A 19,676-nucleotide genomic window follows, 5' to 3' on the forward strand; every position below is an offset into this window, starting at 1 on the left:
TCTTCCGATGGATGTAGGTAGTTGACATCCTTATCCTTAGCTTCACATCCTAGTTCACATAGTTACCTAGAAACATTCTTAGAATCTATTCGCAGATACAGAACCATGCAGTCAGAGATCACAAATCATGTGAAACTTTGATAATGTTCCTTTCCTACATCTGTCAACTATATTTATTTTATTTGAAATACCATAGAGCTAACAGGTCAAGTTTTTATATTAACGAAATATCAAAACGATTCGTCCGTTCAAATTTCGCGTTAACAGTTATTGCCCGAAATAAAACTATCAACTGGGAAAATACATTTATATTACGAATACACTAAAATATAATAATGAGATTGACACATGATGATAATCTTTATGCCTAAACTAAACTAAAACAAAACAATACTGGGAATCAACTTTGACAAACTAAAAACGCTTTAACATAAAAATGTACGTAAAATGAGGCAAACTACTTACAAATTAGTACCTATGTCGGTAAAAAACTTAAAATGCAATTCATTGTTTTTCTCATTTACCTGCAAGCTTAGTGCGGAACAATCCAAATGACAACGATGACATTTTTTAATCACCTCAACCCAACGCGTTTTTGAATCAACTGGACGCGATTTCGGTCATTTTGGGCCGGTAGAAAAGTAATGTCTAGGTCCCACGGATGTGATATCGCACACACGATACATTAGGTGCGATACACGATATATTATGGAAAATGAAAAATGCCTGCCGGCCTAGCCAAGGTTACAATCGCTATCGCTTCGACAACGAAAAGCATTATGTCTCTCTATCACTCTTCCATATTAGTGCGACAGTGACAGTTACGTTTCGATCGCTACGGAGCGTAAGCGATCTGCATCTTGGCTACGCGGCCTGACCCTTGTGGTTTTCGACAGTCAAAAATCGACGAATACTCGTGGTACCTATTTCGGTTTATAGAATAATTGTCAGTTGAATTATTTCGCGATTCGGATGCTAGTACGATAACAAATGCAATTTATTAATAACAAAATAATAAAACCAGGGCACTATTACACTACACAGAGATTTTGGACAAAACGGTCAAACAATTCAATCCATGCGATTAATCCCTTCCGGGGATGAATTACCCACACTTCAAGCAACAACGTAAAATTGTATGTTTTTAATAATAAAATATTGATATTTGTCCTAAATACAGCGTCCTTCGCATTTTAACAACATTCTAATAGACTACAGTGCCTCGACAGTTTTTGCTCCCATAATATATTGTAGACTACTGTTTCACAAGTGGCAGAAGCTTTTGATAACATTTCCGTTATCTAATAATATCCGAAATATTTCAAAAACTGATCCTTAAATAATGTGATCTTGAAGGCGCTCTAAAGCACGGCTTTCAAATCTAGGAAGTAATCCCGGTACTGGATTTCTATACAAATACAGTATACCGGAACCGGAAATTCCCGGTTCTCGCCGTATAAACTCAGTACACCTAGTCAAATCGCTCGAAATACGCCCCGTATCACCAGCGCCATTATTAACAATATTTACCCTCGACAATCGATAGATCTTTAGAAGTTATGGGGCCTAACTGTCGAGGCGCTTTATCAAATATTAACTTTTATGGGTCGTCCCATTCGGTTTTCGTCAAATTTTTAAATTAGTCCTATTCTGCTTTCGTCACGAATTCTACATTGAAAGCCACCGACGATTATGACGAATGTAGAACGGGTGACGAAAGCAGAAAAGGACTAATTTAAGAACTTGACGAAAAACGAATGGGACAACCCAAGACGATACCACTTTTATCTGGCTAGCTCAATATCGCAGAAGAAAGCAGCTAAGGATAGGATATTATTTTTGATAAGTTCAGGTTGCTTTTCCTAGAGATGTGCTAGTTTTCAAAACCTCAAATCATGAAATCAAAAGACTACTTTGATCGATATCACGGGTAATACACACAGATAAATATTAAGATTAATGCAGCTAAATTTTTGGTTATATCTTATTAGAATATATCGGCTTAAACCGACTTAGTGTTGATTGTGCCTAATTTATTTCACCAAATTTCTCAAATGATCTACCACCAAAATTTAAGTATGACTCGTATCTACGTGGCGCATAAATACACATCTCATAAACAAAATAATCACTAACCATTTGACCGCCCAATTCGTCACTGAAGCCCGCGGCTATAGCCCAACATCAACCTCATCCGACAAGCTTCACAATGACACACCGCGCACGATAGGCGTTCAAAGGGTTAATAAAGCGCATTAATATCTCCTCAGCTACTTTCTTCATCTCTATATCTACAATTGTCACGCTAGCAAGCCAGCCCGCCTCCCTCGTTACGCTCAATCTCAGTCCTCACGTACTCCGCCTGTTTCTCATTGAGGCCTAACTGAGGGAGTTCGGCCTCGAACTGCGCCTTGCCGCCGACGCCCACGAGGTAGCCGTTGAGCCGCGCCGCGAGGTGCGAGGTCTGAAGCTTGCCCGAGTCCAGGCCCAGGCTCCGGCAGAGATCCTTGTGGCCTTGGAGACGGTACTTTTGGTGGTAGCTGGAAAAGATCATGGAAATTCTTTAGACTCTGACCACGTTAACTTAGCGCAAATTTGGCAATAAGAACGCATACATATACCAATAAGCTTCATCTGGCATACGAACTTAACGTGATAATTATCAAAAAGAGAGATTCGGTGTGAAACTCAGTAACCACTAATTTCTGAGTAGGTACGTATTATGTGTCTTGAAGTGCAATCTTCCCTAAAACTTGAAATGTATTTAATTCTACATTTCTAAAATTAGCGCACAAAATAGTGTAGGTATTGTTGAATATTGCCAACGCCTGATAGTTTCTTCAATGCAAATACACTTACTGAATCTCTCCATGATTGGTATCTATCTAGTCATAATAACATTCGTCCCAAAGTCGCGTTTCTAATAATAGACCAACCATTAATAATGAGGATAAATTTTAATAAACATAGTCAACAAAGAGATGTCGTATTAGGAACCCACATAACATCGAAGTAGAGGTCAAACTATCCTTTATAGAGTTGTAGATCGTGAGACCGTGACACCATTAAAATCCGCATTATGTATGCTACTGTTGCTATGCCGACAGCGCGCGCCAATATAACGAGGACAACGAGAATTGATTTCAATTACTCACTGCCAAGCCTATGAATATGAATATATATTTACGTTTAATAAACCTAATATCGAAACGATTCACTACGAAACGTACCTATCAAGTCAATAACCGTTTTATTCGTCACTAGAATAACCTATTCAGTCATTTGTTTGAGTAGATAGGAAGCCATTTTTTTATAGCCTATAGGAGTGTCCCACTGCTGGGCAGGACGGATCTCGGAGCAGAGGAAGACCAAAACGGAGACGGCGGGACGACCTTGACATATTTTGTAAAGGAAGCCATAATATTTATTAAATCATTTATTGAGAACCATGGTACAAAGTAGACCATGGACCCGAGTATGTCCTTAAACTACGTCCAAAACCACCGTTGGACGGGCAGCAGCGTCCCTCAAATTCGGTGCACTCGACTGCGATCGCCAACCCGCCTGCCCAGCGTGGCGATTATGGCATTCACCCCCCATCCGGCACGTACGGAGGTCCAAGGGGGAGGCCTATGTTTAGCAGTGGACGTCTTATGGCTGAGATGATGATGATGATGCTACAAAGTTGTTACAATTAAATTATAGGAATACATGGCACCCTAAAGAGGGTATTGCAAATAAATTAGAAGCTGGAGAGTTGCTTGTTTCATTTATTATTTAGGTATTCTTGTGTTTTACTGTTGGACAAAACCCTACCTCTCCCATATTTCGTCTCGAATTTGGCCACATTAGTCTAATTACTGTTCCTCACGCCACAAGCGGAACGGCAACTGACATACATAGGGCTTCATTATATGTACTTATATATCTCACTTCACAAATCGCTGGCCAAATATTACAGGGTTCTATGTTTCACTTTTATCGAACTGAAATTTAAACACTGTCATACTGACATTAAGTCGAATTTCAACTATCTTGAAAATGTAACCCTGTAAATTAATAATGTCATTTATTTAAACATAATATACATTTTTATGTTACAACTACTTACACCAAACTGTGACGAATTTCCTGTAATGAATTTCGAATGTGGACGCCGGTGCTATCTCGGTGCGCAGCTGGCCGAACCGCGCCGTCATCTCTTTGTACGACTCCTCGCCTTCACTCCTCATCATGGTATAAGATCATAGATTGGTACCATATTAGAGAGGTACTTACTCTTCGGCCGGGTCCTGGCCCCGGGTAGAATGTGGACGCCGGTGCTATCTCGGTGCGCAGCTGGCCGAACCGCGCAGTCATCTCTTTGTAGGACTCCTCGCCTTCACTCCTCATCATGGTATTAGATCATAGATTGGTACCATTTTAGAGAAGTACTTAATCTTCGGCCGGGTAGAATGTGCGCCGGTGTTATCTCGATGCGCAGCTGGCCGAACCGCGCCGTCATCTCTTTGTAGGACTCCTCGCCTTCACTCCTCATCATGATATAAGATCATAGATTGGTACCATATTAGAGAGGTACTTACTCTTCAGCCGGGTAGAATGTGGACGCCGGTGCTATCTCGGTGCGCAGCTGGCCGAACCGCGCCGTCATCTCTTTGTACGACTCCTCGCCTTCACTCCTCATCATGGTATAAGATCGTAGATTGGTACCATATTAGAGAGGTACTTACTCTTCGGCCGGGTCCCGGCCCCGGGTAGAATGTGGACGCCGGTGCTATCTCGGTACGCAGCTGGTCGAACCGCGCTGTCATCTCCTTGTAGGACTCCTTGCCTTCACTCCTAATCATGGTATAAGATCATAAATTGGTACCATATTAGAGAGGTACTTACTCTTCGGCCGGGTAGAATGTGGACGCCGGTGCTATCTCGGTGCGCAGCTGGCCGAACCGCGCCGTCATCTCTTTGTGGGACGCCTCGGCCGCCTCACGCTGCTCCTCGTCATGGTATAGGATCATGGATTGGTACTGAAATTGAGAAATCAACATGTCAGCTTTCAGACTACGTACAGCGATGATATTCAACACTAGAAAGTATGTCGTGTGAAAAAATATTCGCGATTAAGGCATTTTTCATTATAATATTTATTTTATGATGTTGTGTACAAGCAGGTACCTCATAATTATCTATTTCTTCATCGGTTGGTAGTACTGTCACCATATAGTGCTTTTCGAAAACATTGCAAATGCACTAGCTATAATATATTTGTGAATTTTTTATAGGTAAAAAAGGCATTTCCGAAATCGGTGCAACATTGCTCGTTAAATCAGGGAACATTAAATGAAATTATATAAAACGCCTTCCTCTTTGATTTGTTACACAACTCTTCCTATTTATTTTAAATAATAGCTAATAATAGGCTGCTGACACAAAATAAAAAAAGAAAATCAACAAACAAGAGAATAAACAGTGGATATGAAATATTTATAGCCAACTATGAATAGCAAACGAGTGTATATTATTAAAATGTCCAGTTTTACGTCAAGATATTGCCAGAAAGTGGAACTACCTACGAGTAACCTGTTTTCAGCTTGTCCGTGCAATGTCAATGTCACCTAGGAACAAACTAGTAGTCGTAAAAAATAATAGTTAACATAAACATATTCCATTCATATTTATTTATATTTCATTTTCCAGTATTCTTGTATAGAATGCTTTATTTTGTTCAGAAGCAAAGAAATACCTCTATAACTAAACTAAACTAGAGTTCAAATTTTTATTATTCTTGCTATAGTCCAAAATGATCATTAATACTTTCATTTACCTATGTGTAAATCGTCGGGTGACAAGCAAAAGTCACTAAGTACCACCACAAGTTCATAGCCATAGTGAAACATATTAATACTAAAAGAAGGTCAATTTTTGTTTAAATTTTTTTAGTAATTAGTGACTTTTGCTTGTCACCTGACGAAATATTATTTGAACTAAGCAGGTCTTATACAAAACCTTTTCAATTTCATAACTAATTTGAATAGAAATGCACCTACGTATAATCCGTGGACCATAGGCTTTGTTTTAGACTGATGTGTGAGCTTTAGCGGTATAACAGATTTGAAAGAAAGAAGAAAAAAATTAACTCATTCAAAGGTTAACTGGAAGAGATCCCGTAGAGGGATAAGTTCGCCTTTGTTGTATTGAATCCACTCTGTAACTATCTTTCTCGTGTGTTTATTTCTATGTACAATAAAAGTATTAAAAAAATGATAAGATGTAGTTCTACTTTCGAATTACCTGTCTCTTTATCTTGGTGGTTAGTCCATACTCGTGGTTAGCCCAGAACATGTCCAGCAGATCCTCGAAGGTGACGGATTTGGGGTCGCGATGTAGTTAGAATTACCTGTCTCTTTAGCTTGGTGGTTAGTCCATACTCGTGGTTAGCCCAGAACATGTCCAGCAGATCCTCGAAGGTGACGGATTTGGGGTCGCGATGTAGTTAGAATTACCTGTCTCTTTAGCTTGGTGGTTAGTCCGTACTCGTGGTTAGCCCAGAACATGTCCAGCAGATCCTCGAAGGTGACGGATTTGGGGTCGCGATGTAGTTAGAATTACCTGTCTCTTTAGCTTGGTGGTTAGTCCGTACTCGTGGTTAGCCCAGAACATGACCAGGAGATCCTCGAAGGTGACGGATTTGGGGCCGTGATGTAGTTAGAATTACCTGTCTCTTTAGCTTGGTGGTTAGTCCGTACTCGTGGTTAGCCCAGAACATGTCCAGCAGATCCTCGAAGGTGACGGATTTGGGGTCGTGATGTAGTTAGAATTACCTGTCTCTTTAGCTTGGTGGTTAGTCCATACTCGTGGTTAGCCCAGAACATGTCCAGCAGATCCTCGAAGGTGACGGATTTGGGGTCGTAGTCCAGCTCTATCACCTCCGTGTGGTCTCCGCTGTAATACACAATAATTAGGTGTTGATTAATTTATTCTATTACACGCACGGGTTACACAAAACTTTAACAAATACACCTGAATCTTCCTCAAGCAGCACAGGTAAAAGCCGCAAGAAAATTCGCTTGAGTTTATTGCGAACATACATACAAATATACAGACAGACGCAGCAGGGAACTTCGTTTTATAAGCTGTAGTGATGATCAACTTATATCGCTTTAGAAGCAGACTATAAACATTTTCACCACACCAGATCGGAAGGACTTACTTTGCAATTCAAAAACTGATAGCAAAGTTGCATTTTATTCATATGCGAGGCAAAGTAATCAAATGCAAAGGGTCTAGCCTAGCCGCAATCCTATAGTGAAACTGCCCGTGGCTGAAATGTATACCTTTCTTAGGCGCGTTTATTTGTCTTATTATAAAATATCGTTTTACCAAATACCAAATTTTAAGCCTATAATCCCCTTGGTTTCTTCACTCTTTGTTGGCAGTTTCACTATAGGATTGCGGCTAGACCCTTTTGAGTTGTTTTCATAAGTTTGCTAGTAGAATTGACTTTTAAATGATGATTTTGAATGATAAATATTTAATAACATTCATGTGGATTTAATTTGGTTTGTTTTTGTTTGATATCTAACAGTTAATATTTTCTTCGGGTTGATGTGGTGAAAAATTTTGTGTTTCACTCGGGGGCAAATTTTGTTTAACTCTCGTGCTTTGAAACCCTCGCAAAAGATTCCATTTTATAAACCACTCGCTTCGTGATTCAATTTTGGAATATTTTCGCTTGCTCGGGTATCAATATTAGCACGAGCGGTTAAACAACAACTTTGCCCCCTTGTTAAACAAATAACTATTAAATGATTCATTAAATTAATTTATTTTTATTAGGTACACAGACACCAAGTGGATGTCGGTGTATGAAAGAAGAAAGAAGCACAAATATTGGAGTCGTGCAGATTACGAGACCTTTGCCCAGCAATCGTTTTTTTTAGCCTATTTGAGTGTCCCACTGCTGTCCCAGCAATCGTTTACTCAAAAATAAAAAAAATAATATTACATATTATGTAGTAAACTGTGTAGGTACCTACCTACAGTTTCTGTAATAGAGCCCGAAGAATAAAATAAATGTGTGACTGATCGTTTAACAGACTTTAAAAGTTTTATGGTAAATTACCTATGAGACATAGGTAAGTAGTCACGTTTAAAAGACGTCATCACCATTTACAAGACAAGGCATTTTTATGATGGTCACGGTCACATAAATGTTTTGTTATGGTGATGAAAGTGTAAAACAATTTATGTTCACGTGTGATCGTTATTTTTGTTACAAACTATTTTAGGCCTAATCGATGCACTTAGCGTAATAAGACCAACTTCAATCAAAGGAAAAAAGACCGCGCGAGGGAATGCCTACGATTGTACAGTCATCAGCAATAGTATCTTACACAACTAGGGCCGCAAAAATATATGACGCGCTCTTATTGCGCTCCAAATAAGAACGTGTCACATATTTTTGCGGCCCTAGTTGTGTAAGATACTATTGCTGATACATAATACATAAATAGTTAAAAAGTAACAATGACAAAACATGTCATTCTCTCTGTGTCATTTCTAACATATCCCTTTCGGTTTTGATATAATTGTTGACTTCTTGAAGTCTAAAGTTTATCCAAGGAACCTCCTGCGCTGCGTCCTATAGTTTCGATTACGTAGATAAAAAGCAAGAGAGATTAATTAGGTACGAGGATAACTAGTTAATTTACATCGTAAATTGAGGCATAAGAATGTCCGGAAGTTTAAGTTCTAAAATTGAATCAGTTCCTGTTAAAACATTACCACATTCGTGCGTATGTACCAATGCTTAACTCGGATATGCCTACGCAACCATCGCCATCGTTAACAAAATGTTCTCCGATTGAAACCAGCAGTAGTCTGGTATTCGATTACACATAGTTTGTCTGAATTTATGGACCATGTTATATTGTGGTTACTCTCACAGTTGGGTACAAAATGTTTTGTACACTATTCTTACCGGCGACTTGCCCTTGCAAGGTAACCTTGAATCGCGAACACCGAATTATAATCACAGACTTATTTATCTTTTATCTAACTCGTCGGACTTACTTGATAAAAAAAGAATGTTTTGCGGAATACCAACTAGGTATCACGTGTGAAACGTGACTTAGCACGTGATCACCTAAGTTCATTGTTTATTAGAGATACGTTTGACTTTGGAAACATGTTATAGTCTGCATGGTACAGTCACCATCAGATATATCGGAGCGGCCAAGGTGTTCACAATATCTGAACAAGCACTCTAACGCCCTAACAATAGAGGCGTGTTCAGATATTTGTGACCACCTTGGCCGCTACGATGTATCTGATGGCGACTGTACTTAAATAAAAATAAACAAAAAGTACCTAATACACTAAGATTTAAATATTTTTATTTAAAAAAATGTCCGTGCAATGTTATTAGTTATTAACCTGACCATCCTTGGACCGCCCAATGTACCTACATTACGATGTACGGTCAGCCAAGAAAGTGGTCTGATGATGATGATGAGTGGATGATAGAGTCGAAAATTGGTAGACCACTTTCTTGGTTGACTGTACCAAGGTGCACTCTGTTTTAATATAATTTCAACTTTCATAAAAACAATCAAAGTAACATTCCTTTTGTTTCATAAAATTTTGAAACAAATGAGTTTCAACCCAATTAAAATACAACTAGGATCAAACTTCCCTAGCTATCTTTACCTACATGTATGGTGGACGGCATGAGAGGATTACCAGGCCGTCGGTAAAGACGTGCGGTGATTTTCGGAAGAAGGCAGCTGAGTATTGAGGCTAAATAGTTTTAGTAGCTAAGTAGTCCTAGTTTATATAATTAAATATGTATCATATTTTTACTATACTTAACAAACCTGATAAGTACAAAAAAGATTTCATTCAAACTTTCAAACAGGGGCCGATTTTTGAATTTCGATCGCTCGATTTCGTCACTCGAAAATATTTGGAATCTATTGGTATTGACCACTCAATTTAAATTCTATTAGTAGAATTTAAATGCCCAGTAGTGGAGATATTATTTAACGAAATACACGAAATCGAGTGGTCTAAATTCAAAAATCGGCCCCAGTCCGAAGCTGATCATGATAAATGTTTAGGTACCAACCGTCTCATCAAACGGTAGATCTATAAATACTCCTCGATAAATCTAATAGGTAAACGATTATAGCTAACGATGATAGTAAACAATACCTGATGCAATAAAAATAACGTTTCGATGAGTAAGCCCATTCATTTCTGCGTTACACTACGTCAACGTAAATCTACGCTCCGGCGTAATCTTACGTGTTTACGCAATTGTTTACAATTGATACGGTATAGGTTTCTAAGGAAACAAACAAATCAAATAAACTCAACATGATTTTAATTATAACTATAGAACATTTCAAACATCCTTTTGATATTACAATAATATACACGCGAGCGGCATCCCCGAAAACCAAAGAAATAAGATATAGTAGGTATTTGTCCTCTCATCGAAAGTGAAATCCTTTAGGCATACGTAGGTAAACAACCCACTGACCTGAATTGGAATCTGTTGCTAGGCTTTTAATGGCTGGAGAAATTTTATAATAATATTAACCAATATTCACACAATCTAAATGTAAAATGAAGCGCTAAGCCATACTTAATATTTTAATTGCAACAGAAATATTTCACATCAGGTACTAATCTTCAGACGCTACGTCATTCCAACAACAGACCATGACTTGGACTTTTACTTATAAACCCCAACAGATAAATAGTTTACCTTAATCTACCACTAAACGTAAGCAAATTAGCTCTTACGAATACGATACACTAATGTGATCTCATATATATAATGTTATGTAGGTAATTCAGAAGAAACTATTGTAGTACCTAGTTTGTTATTTATTTATAAGATAGCTGCGCCCTTGCAGGGTCCATCATATTATGTATAGGTACCTACCTAATATTATGTAATATGTTTGCAATAAATGCTTTTGCTTTGCTTTTTGCTTTGCTTTGCTAAATAAATACATTATGATATATGTGGTGTATACCTACCTAGATCCTGTCTTGCATACGAGCTTGCAAATGTTTGCAACAACGATTTTCTTTTAGTAATGTACCTACCTACTCGTATTACGGCAATCACCAGATTTGTTGATGTTAAATAAATCGCTTAGTTATCCATTCGTTCGTTTTCCCGAAGTCCGTTTACATAACCCTTTCTACGACGTAGACTAATATCGATCCCTTTCCTCAGACAACCTTGAACTCTACCGTTTTAGCTTCAGTTAAGAGCTGTACCAATATAAGTCTACGCTGACCGGTTAATAATAGGCCAGTCATATCGAACATTAAATTCGCAAGCTAACGGCTAGTTCTGATTTTTTAATATGTTGTTAGGATCACTACCAGCATTGTAAATCCAAGTTTGCAGCTTCGAAAGACCTGTGCTAATTTTACACCACTCAAAAAACCGCGAAATTTTCTTACTTTTTTTGGTATTCTCAATATAAGTCCTAAACTATGCATTTTTTATCAAAAATGTCTATGAACTAACTAAAGTTAACTAAAATTGCTACAATTTGAGACTAAAATCAATTTTGTAAGTTCAATACTTACCGAGATACCGCTCTACAAAAATGGGCAATTTTATCCAGTATAGTGAAATTTTAACATTCGGGCAGTTTTCAACCCCGAAATCAGAAAAAAATACTTATTTTACGGGTAATTTAATAAAACAATGTTGTAGCAAATGTAATTGCCTTTAATATTAAGCAAACAATGATATCTCTTGACTGTACCGTTTACTCACTAATCTTAAAAATCCAAAAAGTGGGAAAACAGCGTTGTTCGCAAATTTGCTCTGTTTAGTTCTCACAATGGTTTGAGGGTAATCTGAATTATAAATATTTATTAAACATATTTAAAAGTTATCAAAAATAACATTAAGTTACAGCTGTTCATTTTAAAATAATTCAGTCTGAAAAATAGGCATATCGACGTCGTCTTCAATTTCTTCTGCGATTTCAAGCATGGCGACTTTGTGACAAGAGACACCGGAGCAAAGTTTGCATAACTCTGACACTCTGAGTATTTAAGGCCTGCTGCTTTTATGCAGATACAGCCGCCTCCGCTACAGCCTTTCTTGTACCCCCAAAATTTCAGAAGGAAGGGAGGTGCCACTACTTCACTCGTCATTTTTATTGGAATGAGCCCCTGTTTGGTCTTTTCCCATCCCCATTGAGTTGCATCGTTTTCCACCCCCAACCACTTCTGAATTTTGTTGGTAAGTTCGGTAAGCATGGAATGTTGCACCATCTTCCGTTGGAGGCAAACGGGCCAAGTGAACCTGTTTTTTTTTTTTGTAGCGTAAGCTAAGGAGCATGGAGCGTATCTTTTGTGTAGCCCCTCCATATAAAGCTACTAGGCATTTTGCTCCGGCATCTGCGATGGCTGGGTAGGCTGCATTAGGTTGCAGGAATACTTCAGCTATGATGATAAGCTCAACGTTCTTCTTAATGGCGCTCCACAGTTTGTTCCCCACATGCCAGAAAAGGGCAGAGGTAGTATCACACCCAGTGAAGGCGGGGAGAAACAACTCGAATCCTGGGGGAACTTCCAAATCTCCGCGATTAAATGAGGTTGAGGAATATTGTATGGGGCCAGAGTCACCACTGCCACTTTTCTGGAAATAATCATTCTTTCACAACCGAACCCATGTAGCAGGACAACACATCCTGGCCAATGATTAGCACTGATTGAAAAGAGGTGGTCTTGTCAAGTGCCGCCTTGACGATGCCACAGTTAGCATCCTCGACTGCCTGCTTTGTCTCAATTCCCTGGCTTTGGAGGGCGGAGCATATCAGGGCAATCAATCGGTCGCCGCTTGTTGCTGTCGTTAGTCAATTACTTCTCCTGGGCTATTTTTATTATGGTTGACTCTTGAAAGACGATTTCGTTACACTGCAGAGAACCATAGCGCCTTGCGCGTTCGGCAGTTTTTGTGTTATTCTCTGCTCCATCCTCAGGATATCTGTCAAAGACCAGAGCAACGTTCCGTCTGAAATGATTGTAGATGAAGCTGACGTACCCTGCAACGATATTCCTCACGGAGTTGTTATGATGCCATATCACCTTGTGCAGTAAGAAACACCCATCTACCACAACAAACATGTCGGCTCCTACTGAGATGCTTTGAGGTAGCGGAGTGAAAGCTGAATAGAACAATGAACCCTCTTCTGTGAACAATGCCGTGGGGGGTAGAGCTAACTAAACATAGCAAATATGCGAAAAAAGCTGTTTTCCCATTTTTAAGATTTGTGAGTATTAAACGGTATCTGGAACCAAAGGACTTTAAAACGCTACCCATGAGCTCCATCATCCGACACATGGATATGGTGGGAAAAGCTATTGAGTAGTTGACGGATCTTCTCTAGGGGGTCTGCACAAAAGATCCCTTATGGGTCGAAGTGTATCCGCAAGGGCCCCCGAAAACAATAAGATAAGATAAACGGTATGGTCTAGAGATGTCGTGCTTTGCTTAAATTAAAGGTAATTACATTTTCTAGAACATCGTTTTATTATTTTACCCGTAAAATGAATATTTTCCCTGAGTTCGGGGTCGAAAATTGAACAAATCTTAAAATTTCGCTATACTGAATAAAATTGCCCATTTTTGCACAGCAGTATCTCGGTAAGTATTGAACTTACAGATTTGATTCTAGTCTTAAATTGTAGCAATTTTAGTTAACTTTAGATTCTTCATAGACGTTTTTGATAAAAAATGAATAGTTTAGGAGCTATATTGAGAATACAAAAAAAAGTATGAAAATTTCGCGGTTTTTCGAGTGGTGCAATGTTAGCACAGGTCTTTCGAAGCTGCAAACTTGGATTTACAATGCTGGTAGTGATCCTAACAACATATTAAAAAATCAGAACTAGCCGTTAGCTTGCGAATTTAGCAATTTTTTGTGTCAAATATGACCGGCCTATAATGGCATACAAATAAAATAATATTTACAACATGATAACTGTTTACGTTAGGCACATGTCAAAAAGCATACCTACCGTATATCATATTAATAATACGCGTTATCGCTTTATTATTCGCCATGTCATTGTATTTGCTTTCCACAAATAGATATTATACATTAACAAAGAATGTTGTGCTAAGCCTACGATTAATTTAAGTATGATAAATTATAAAATTATGCGTTTATTACGCTATAATTAAATTGCACATTTTAACAATCAGCTTTGCTAATGATAATCCCTAATCTCTAAGATTACGATGGGCGAAACCAACTCTGCAGGTTTTTGTCGAAACCTGGCCCTGTACGGTTGACACCCTGCGTCGCACTGAACATTGCATCATTGGACCATAAATAAGTTATATTTCTCTACTTACAGGCTTCTGTAGTGTGGGTTCTTGGTGGTGCCGCCAGAGTAACCGACTCTGGTCCGGATGACGCCCGGCGCGGCACCGAACCGTGAGTCGTTTGACCATAATAAGTTAAATAACTATACTTACAGGCTTCTGTAGTGTGGGTTCTTGGTGGTGCCGCCAGAGTAACCGACTCTGGTCCGGATGACGCCCGGCGTCGCACCGAACAGTGAGTCGTTAGACCAGAAACACCCCATGCCGAACGTGGCTTTCTTCGTCGGAATGTCGACATCGTGAAGGAGGGTGGCCTGTGGACAAAATGCGTAAATGTTAGAGGGAAGCATAACATCGATGCTTCAGTGAAATATCTACTATATTTTAACGTTACGGTCTTTACGGTACTGTACGTTACTTTAACGAGCATACCCAATAGCATTAAGCAGATTTCATCTATTTTTTAATGACTTCTAGGAAAACCTATCCATCGTGCCTTAAGCAGACAGTTCAACGGAGGCGGAGCCACAAAGTTTCGTCAGCAGTGTTCCTTTGGCTTAAAATATGAAACGGTTAAAAGGTTTGGAGTTTCATAGAATATAATCTAGGTTGTATAAAAAAATCCTAAAAGTTTTACATACCTACCTGTCTACTATGTTTTGCGGGTCATGCCCATATGTTGAGAAGTTTTAAGCCAAGCTAGGGTAAAGTTTTTCAGTCAGGTATTCTTGGTGTATTAGAATTTGTGGAGTCACCAAATATAAGTTAAGTTAAGTTTAGTATATAAGTTTCGTCTCGGCCCAACCTCACCAGCCTGGTACCAAATAGGCGTAGTAACCTTTCAAGCACTAAATAAATGAACTCATATCCAATACCAACAGCGCAGTAGTCATAGATCCAGCCATTAACGAGGATCCGTTATCAGCCAAGTCAAGAGGCCATTACGAAATAAGATGATCCTTTAAAAGCTCACCCCAGATCAGGGTCGGGTTATCTTATCGCCCCCCTCGTTAAGCGGTTTATATATCCATTGTTCGTTTGTTCTTGCGCAGTTTTGAAACACGTGGCCCACTAGCGGGTGATAAATGATAACTGATAACGAAAGAGCATTGTCACGATTTTTTATCGCGATTAGTTTAGATTTGTGACATTTTCCGTGTTTAGTCTAGACAGAGCTAGCAAAACATTTAAAATGATTTTTTTAGGAGGGCAGGGGTTCTCGGGCGTTGCGATATCCCAGGAATTGGTCCCAGTCCCAGGAGCGTCTTGGCTGAGATAACTCATTTATATAAAGATATCATAATTTACAAGGGAGTCGTAAAATAATTAGGATGTTTAAAAGGTAGTACGTCGTACTATAAAAAGTAGCGGTAGGTAGGTAGCGGCACAGCGGTTAACCCGTGGAGCGCCCCAGTATCGCAGTAGTATGGAAATTGGAACTCCTATACTAATTACTATTACACGTAACGTGTGACAGTGGGACGCTCCACGGGTTTGCTTGCCACCCAAGAACAAAAACTACAGTTCATCTTTTAGTAAACGAAATATCATTGGATCAATCTTCAATGAATTCAATCACGGGCTGCAGACAAGCGGCGTCGTTCAATAGATTGATTGTCTCTACAAATTCTATTTCGGTCTCATAAAAGCGACAACTGTCTTGAGACTCTTGAGAAACCAATTTACATTAATAATGCAAACACGTGCCGTTAGAATCGAATCAATTGACCGAACGAAATCAATTGGCCATAGGAGGCAATGAAGACCAAAGTGCATAGGCATCTTATTAGGAACGCGGCATTGGACCCTTTGCAACAATTATGTTGGGGTTAAGATCATATAGCGTCATTCTGAATAGGTATAACAAATGACATATGCAACATATCAATACTAATTTAGGTTGGTTAAGTTCAAAATAATACTTGTTAATGACTTATAAAATTCCAACGGGGTCCCTTTGTTTCCCATAAAGTTTTAAGTCATAATGTATTGTTTGTCATATTATCGTTAGTCATAAAACTGAAACCGTTAACTTTTCAGGATTTTCGTAAGGTTATTTTATAGATAGGTTAGGTTAGGCTTGTTTTATGGCAATCCTGAAAAGTTACGCGTTTCTGAGAAAAACCAATTATGACTAACGAAAATTCGGACAAACAATACATTATGACTTAAAACTATTTGGGAAACAATAGAGACCCAATTCCAACGCACATTATATGGGATTGAAAAAAATGTAATAACCATTTCGTTGGCGTGATTAATGTTATTCACTTTTAAAATTTGGCGTTTCGGTGCTAAAAGCCACTTGATAAACCGCTGACTGACAGAAGTGCGGACGAAGATATCAAAACTATAGGGTCTATAGGGATTTTTTGTCTACCCTACTAGATACCTACTTGTATCCTCCAAAGAATTACATATCTAAAATATTTTTTTCAGGAATTAATTCCCAGCAAGCTGGAAATCGCCTCAATACCTTCATTTGGTTCTAAATTAGCGTAATCCGAGTTTACTCCATTCAAGGAGTTGTGGAAAAAATTTTGCTCTTTTTCAGTTTTTTGCTTGTAGTTCAAAAACGGTTCGTCCGTCGAAAAATTTGCTCTAATCATAATTTGCTCAATATGATTTCGTAGTCAAAGATTATAAAAAATGGCCGCCACTTTGATTTTCTTTTTTTTGTATTAAATCCGAATATTTTTAGATTTTTTTTTAATTCCTTAAAACGATGTTTTTTGGGAATTAATTTAGGTATAATAGTAAAATAATGTAATAAAAAAGTGTTATAAAAAATATCTAATAGGTACATACAAGAGAAAAAATACAGGCAATTCGAATAAGAGCTTGAATTTTATCACCACGACCCTTGAAAGTGTGTCAAGTAGAGAGTTCATCGTTCCCGGACAAAAAATAAGTTGTGTACCTACTTACACTAGATTTTACACATTACCGTTTGGAGAATCAATCATCATTCATTAAGGATATCATGTAACGTTGTCCTATAACTCTACTTTCCCTCGGACAGTACTTTTTATCGTGTGTCTTTTTTATGTCTGAAGTCTACATTCACTGTAATTTTTCCGTTCACTGACTAATTTATTATTTAACTTTCAATATTATTAACAACTCTTACCTTTCCCTATATCAAAGCTGCTTAGTGCGATTGTTTATTTAATTTTAAATTATTAATATAGGGATACCTACCTATTGTTATTCAAGAACTTAATTTAGTGCGCTATTTTCCTGCTGAGTTAAATTATGATACGAAAAGCAACCGATAAAATATTATTGTTTTCTTTGCATATACCAATATTGGTCGGCATTTAATAATAAAGAGTGTGTACGTGAATGAAACCGTAAAATTAGTTGTAACAAATAAATTTGGAGGGATACCCTTGACACAAAATATTTTGGGTTTTCCCGTACCTACCGATGGTATTGGGGAGGGCTCCCATCTAGGTCGAATCCGGGGAAAACCAGATGGTTTGACGGCCCTATGTGGCCGTGGCGCAGCATCTTTCTGACGCAATAATCTCTTTAATTATCTGGTAAGTGCAATATGTTTGTAAATACTGACTGTCGTTGATGATAGTGTAAGTTTGGATGTCATTAAACTTTTATATACCTGCTCAAAAAAAAACTTAAAATTTTAAGGTGCTGAAAATCATTTGTTGTGCTAAACAACCCTTGTGTCGACGCAGTCCTATGGTAAAGCAAGTTTTAATAATTCTTCAAAAATAAGAAATCAATTTTACGGCATCGTATTAGTGTGTAAAAATCCATCGTAAAAAGAAGACCAAGACCAAGGGACACCTTTAATTTAAGCTAATATGAGTCATATCATTCTAATTAAATTAAAATAACAAAAATCAACTTACGTTTACCGGCGGTTTCATGTTGCAGAAGCTCCTAATAATTCTCAGCATGCACCAAAATTTCTCTCAATTTTTATATGCAGTTTCGTGTGTTTTGTTGTCGAGTGATCGCGTGACTGCGGTGTCGGGGCGTGGAGTGGCCGGCGTCCGTCTTGACTGGCGGCTCGGCTAGCACTGACAGTCTTGAGTCGAGGGAGTCTTACACGAGACACAGCCACGATTTCCTGCTGCAGACACAGCAGTAGCGTGTCACACGGTGTCTGATCCGACAGAACACGGCTTCGTCTCGAAAAAGTTTGTATCTAAAAAAAACGACAAATTATGGCGTTCATTGCATTTAAGTTTTCGAGATTCTGAAATTGGTCGAAGGAGGCACTCGTCTTTACTTAGTGCGCAATCTAACCTATACCTCATATGCTTCTATTGATGAAAGAAAAATTCAAAACATTTTTTTTTAGTTTTTGTAGGGCACATCACATATGTCGGCCGTTCTACTTATTTATCCGGATACATTATATTCATAACAAAGATGGAGCTAGAGCCTTGGCTGTACGAGCATGCTGCGTAGGTGTACATATTTGTCTAGTGTTATTTTTTTTAAATTCATATATTTTATTTCATTTCAATTCAATTAACAATTTTAAGTAGGTAATTATACAGTGCTTTTCACAGTTACAACTGAATATCACTTGTTATACATATTTATATACATACATGAATACTGACACTGCACAATACAAAAAATTGGAACTCAAAAATTAATTTAATAATAATTTGCAAGTTTAAACATCGTGTACGCAGTAGGAAAACGTCACAAACACGCTACGACGCAGCATGTGTGCGTGACACGATTCGGCGCCACGCCTGACGTAACCTTGCCCCCTGTGACGGTCGCCGTCTGCGGCGGCCGCAGAGCCGGCGTGACGTTGCACCGGGTAATATAATTGTAATGTGCACCCAAATTATCCCACTTCTGGTCATCGGAATTGAATAAGAACCACGGATTCGGATTCTACAGATTTTTTGAGACTATAGGCTCGAAGATTTTGTCAAAATACGTAGTTTTAGTTTTATATAAAAAGATAGAAACATGTTAATTAATTGGTAGATATATTGTTACCTTCGTTAGTGTGTAAAAATCAAAGAACACAATACTGTAAAAATATACATATTGTAAATTAAATTTTAACAAACAGGGCGTAGGTGCGTATAGGTATTTGTGAAATTTTGTCCATCCCCTTGACGTCTTGTCAATTACTTATCCACGGCACGAAAAAATATGTTGATGTGATATTGATGCTGGCTGTAGTCCGTGTATTTAAATATATAAATCAATTACTTTAAAGTTTTACCTAGTGCTTATCTTTTAAAACATTGTAAATTAATTTTCAGTAACCAGGAAGTAAGTAGTTACTTATTAGGTATTCGTGTAATTT

The 19,676-nt window shown here is 38.2% G+C and overlaps 1 protein-coding gene across 1 annotated transcript; it reads right to left on the reverse strand.

Moving 5' to 3' along the window:
* Nucleotides 1-293: 293 nt before the first annotated feature.
* Nucleotides 294-18,428, reverse strand: LOC134668842 (peptide methionine sulfoxide reductase). The gene is made up of 5 exons (XM_063526312.1): nucleotides 18,244-18,428; nucleotides 14,522-14,682; nucleotides 6,819-6,939; nucleotides 4,891-5,024; nucleotides 294-2,540 (listed from the first exon to the last, which is right to left on the reverse strand). The coding sequence occupies exons 1-5, from the start codon at nucleotides 18,289-18,291 to the stop codon at nucleotides 2,306-2,308; spliced, it is 699 nt and encodes a 232-aa protein (XP_063382382.1). The 5' UTR covers nucleotides 18,292-18,428; the 3' UTR covers nucleotides 294-2,305.
* Between the last annotated feature and the right edge of the window lie 1,248 nt (nucleotides 18,429-19,676).

This window comes from Cydia fagiglandana, chromosome 11 (assembly GCF_963556715.1).
Source record: "Cydia fagiglandana chromosome 11, ilCydFagi1.1, whole genome shotgun sequence".
NCBI lineage: Eukaryota > Metazoa > Arthropoda > Insecta > Lepidoptera > Tortricidae > Cydia > Cydia fagiglandana.

Bases quoted from the DNA above. Each gene is read 5' to 3' on its own strand.
- LOC134668842 (XM_063526312.1), bottom strand. From the start codon at position 18,291: ATGCTGAGAATTATTAGGAGCTTCTGCAACATGAAACCGCCGGTAAAC. The intron at 14,683-18,243 runs GTAAGTTGATTT...TTTTGTCCACAG, and splicing joins ACATGAAACCGCCGGTAAAC to GCCACCCTCCTTCACGATGT. The intron at 2,541-4,890 runs GTAAGTACCTCT...GATCTTTTCCAG, and splicing joins ACATTCTACCCGGCCGAAGA to CTACCACCAAAAGTACCGTC.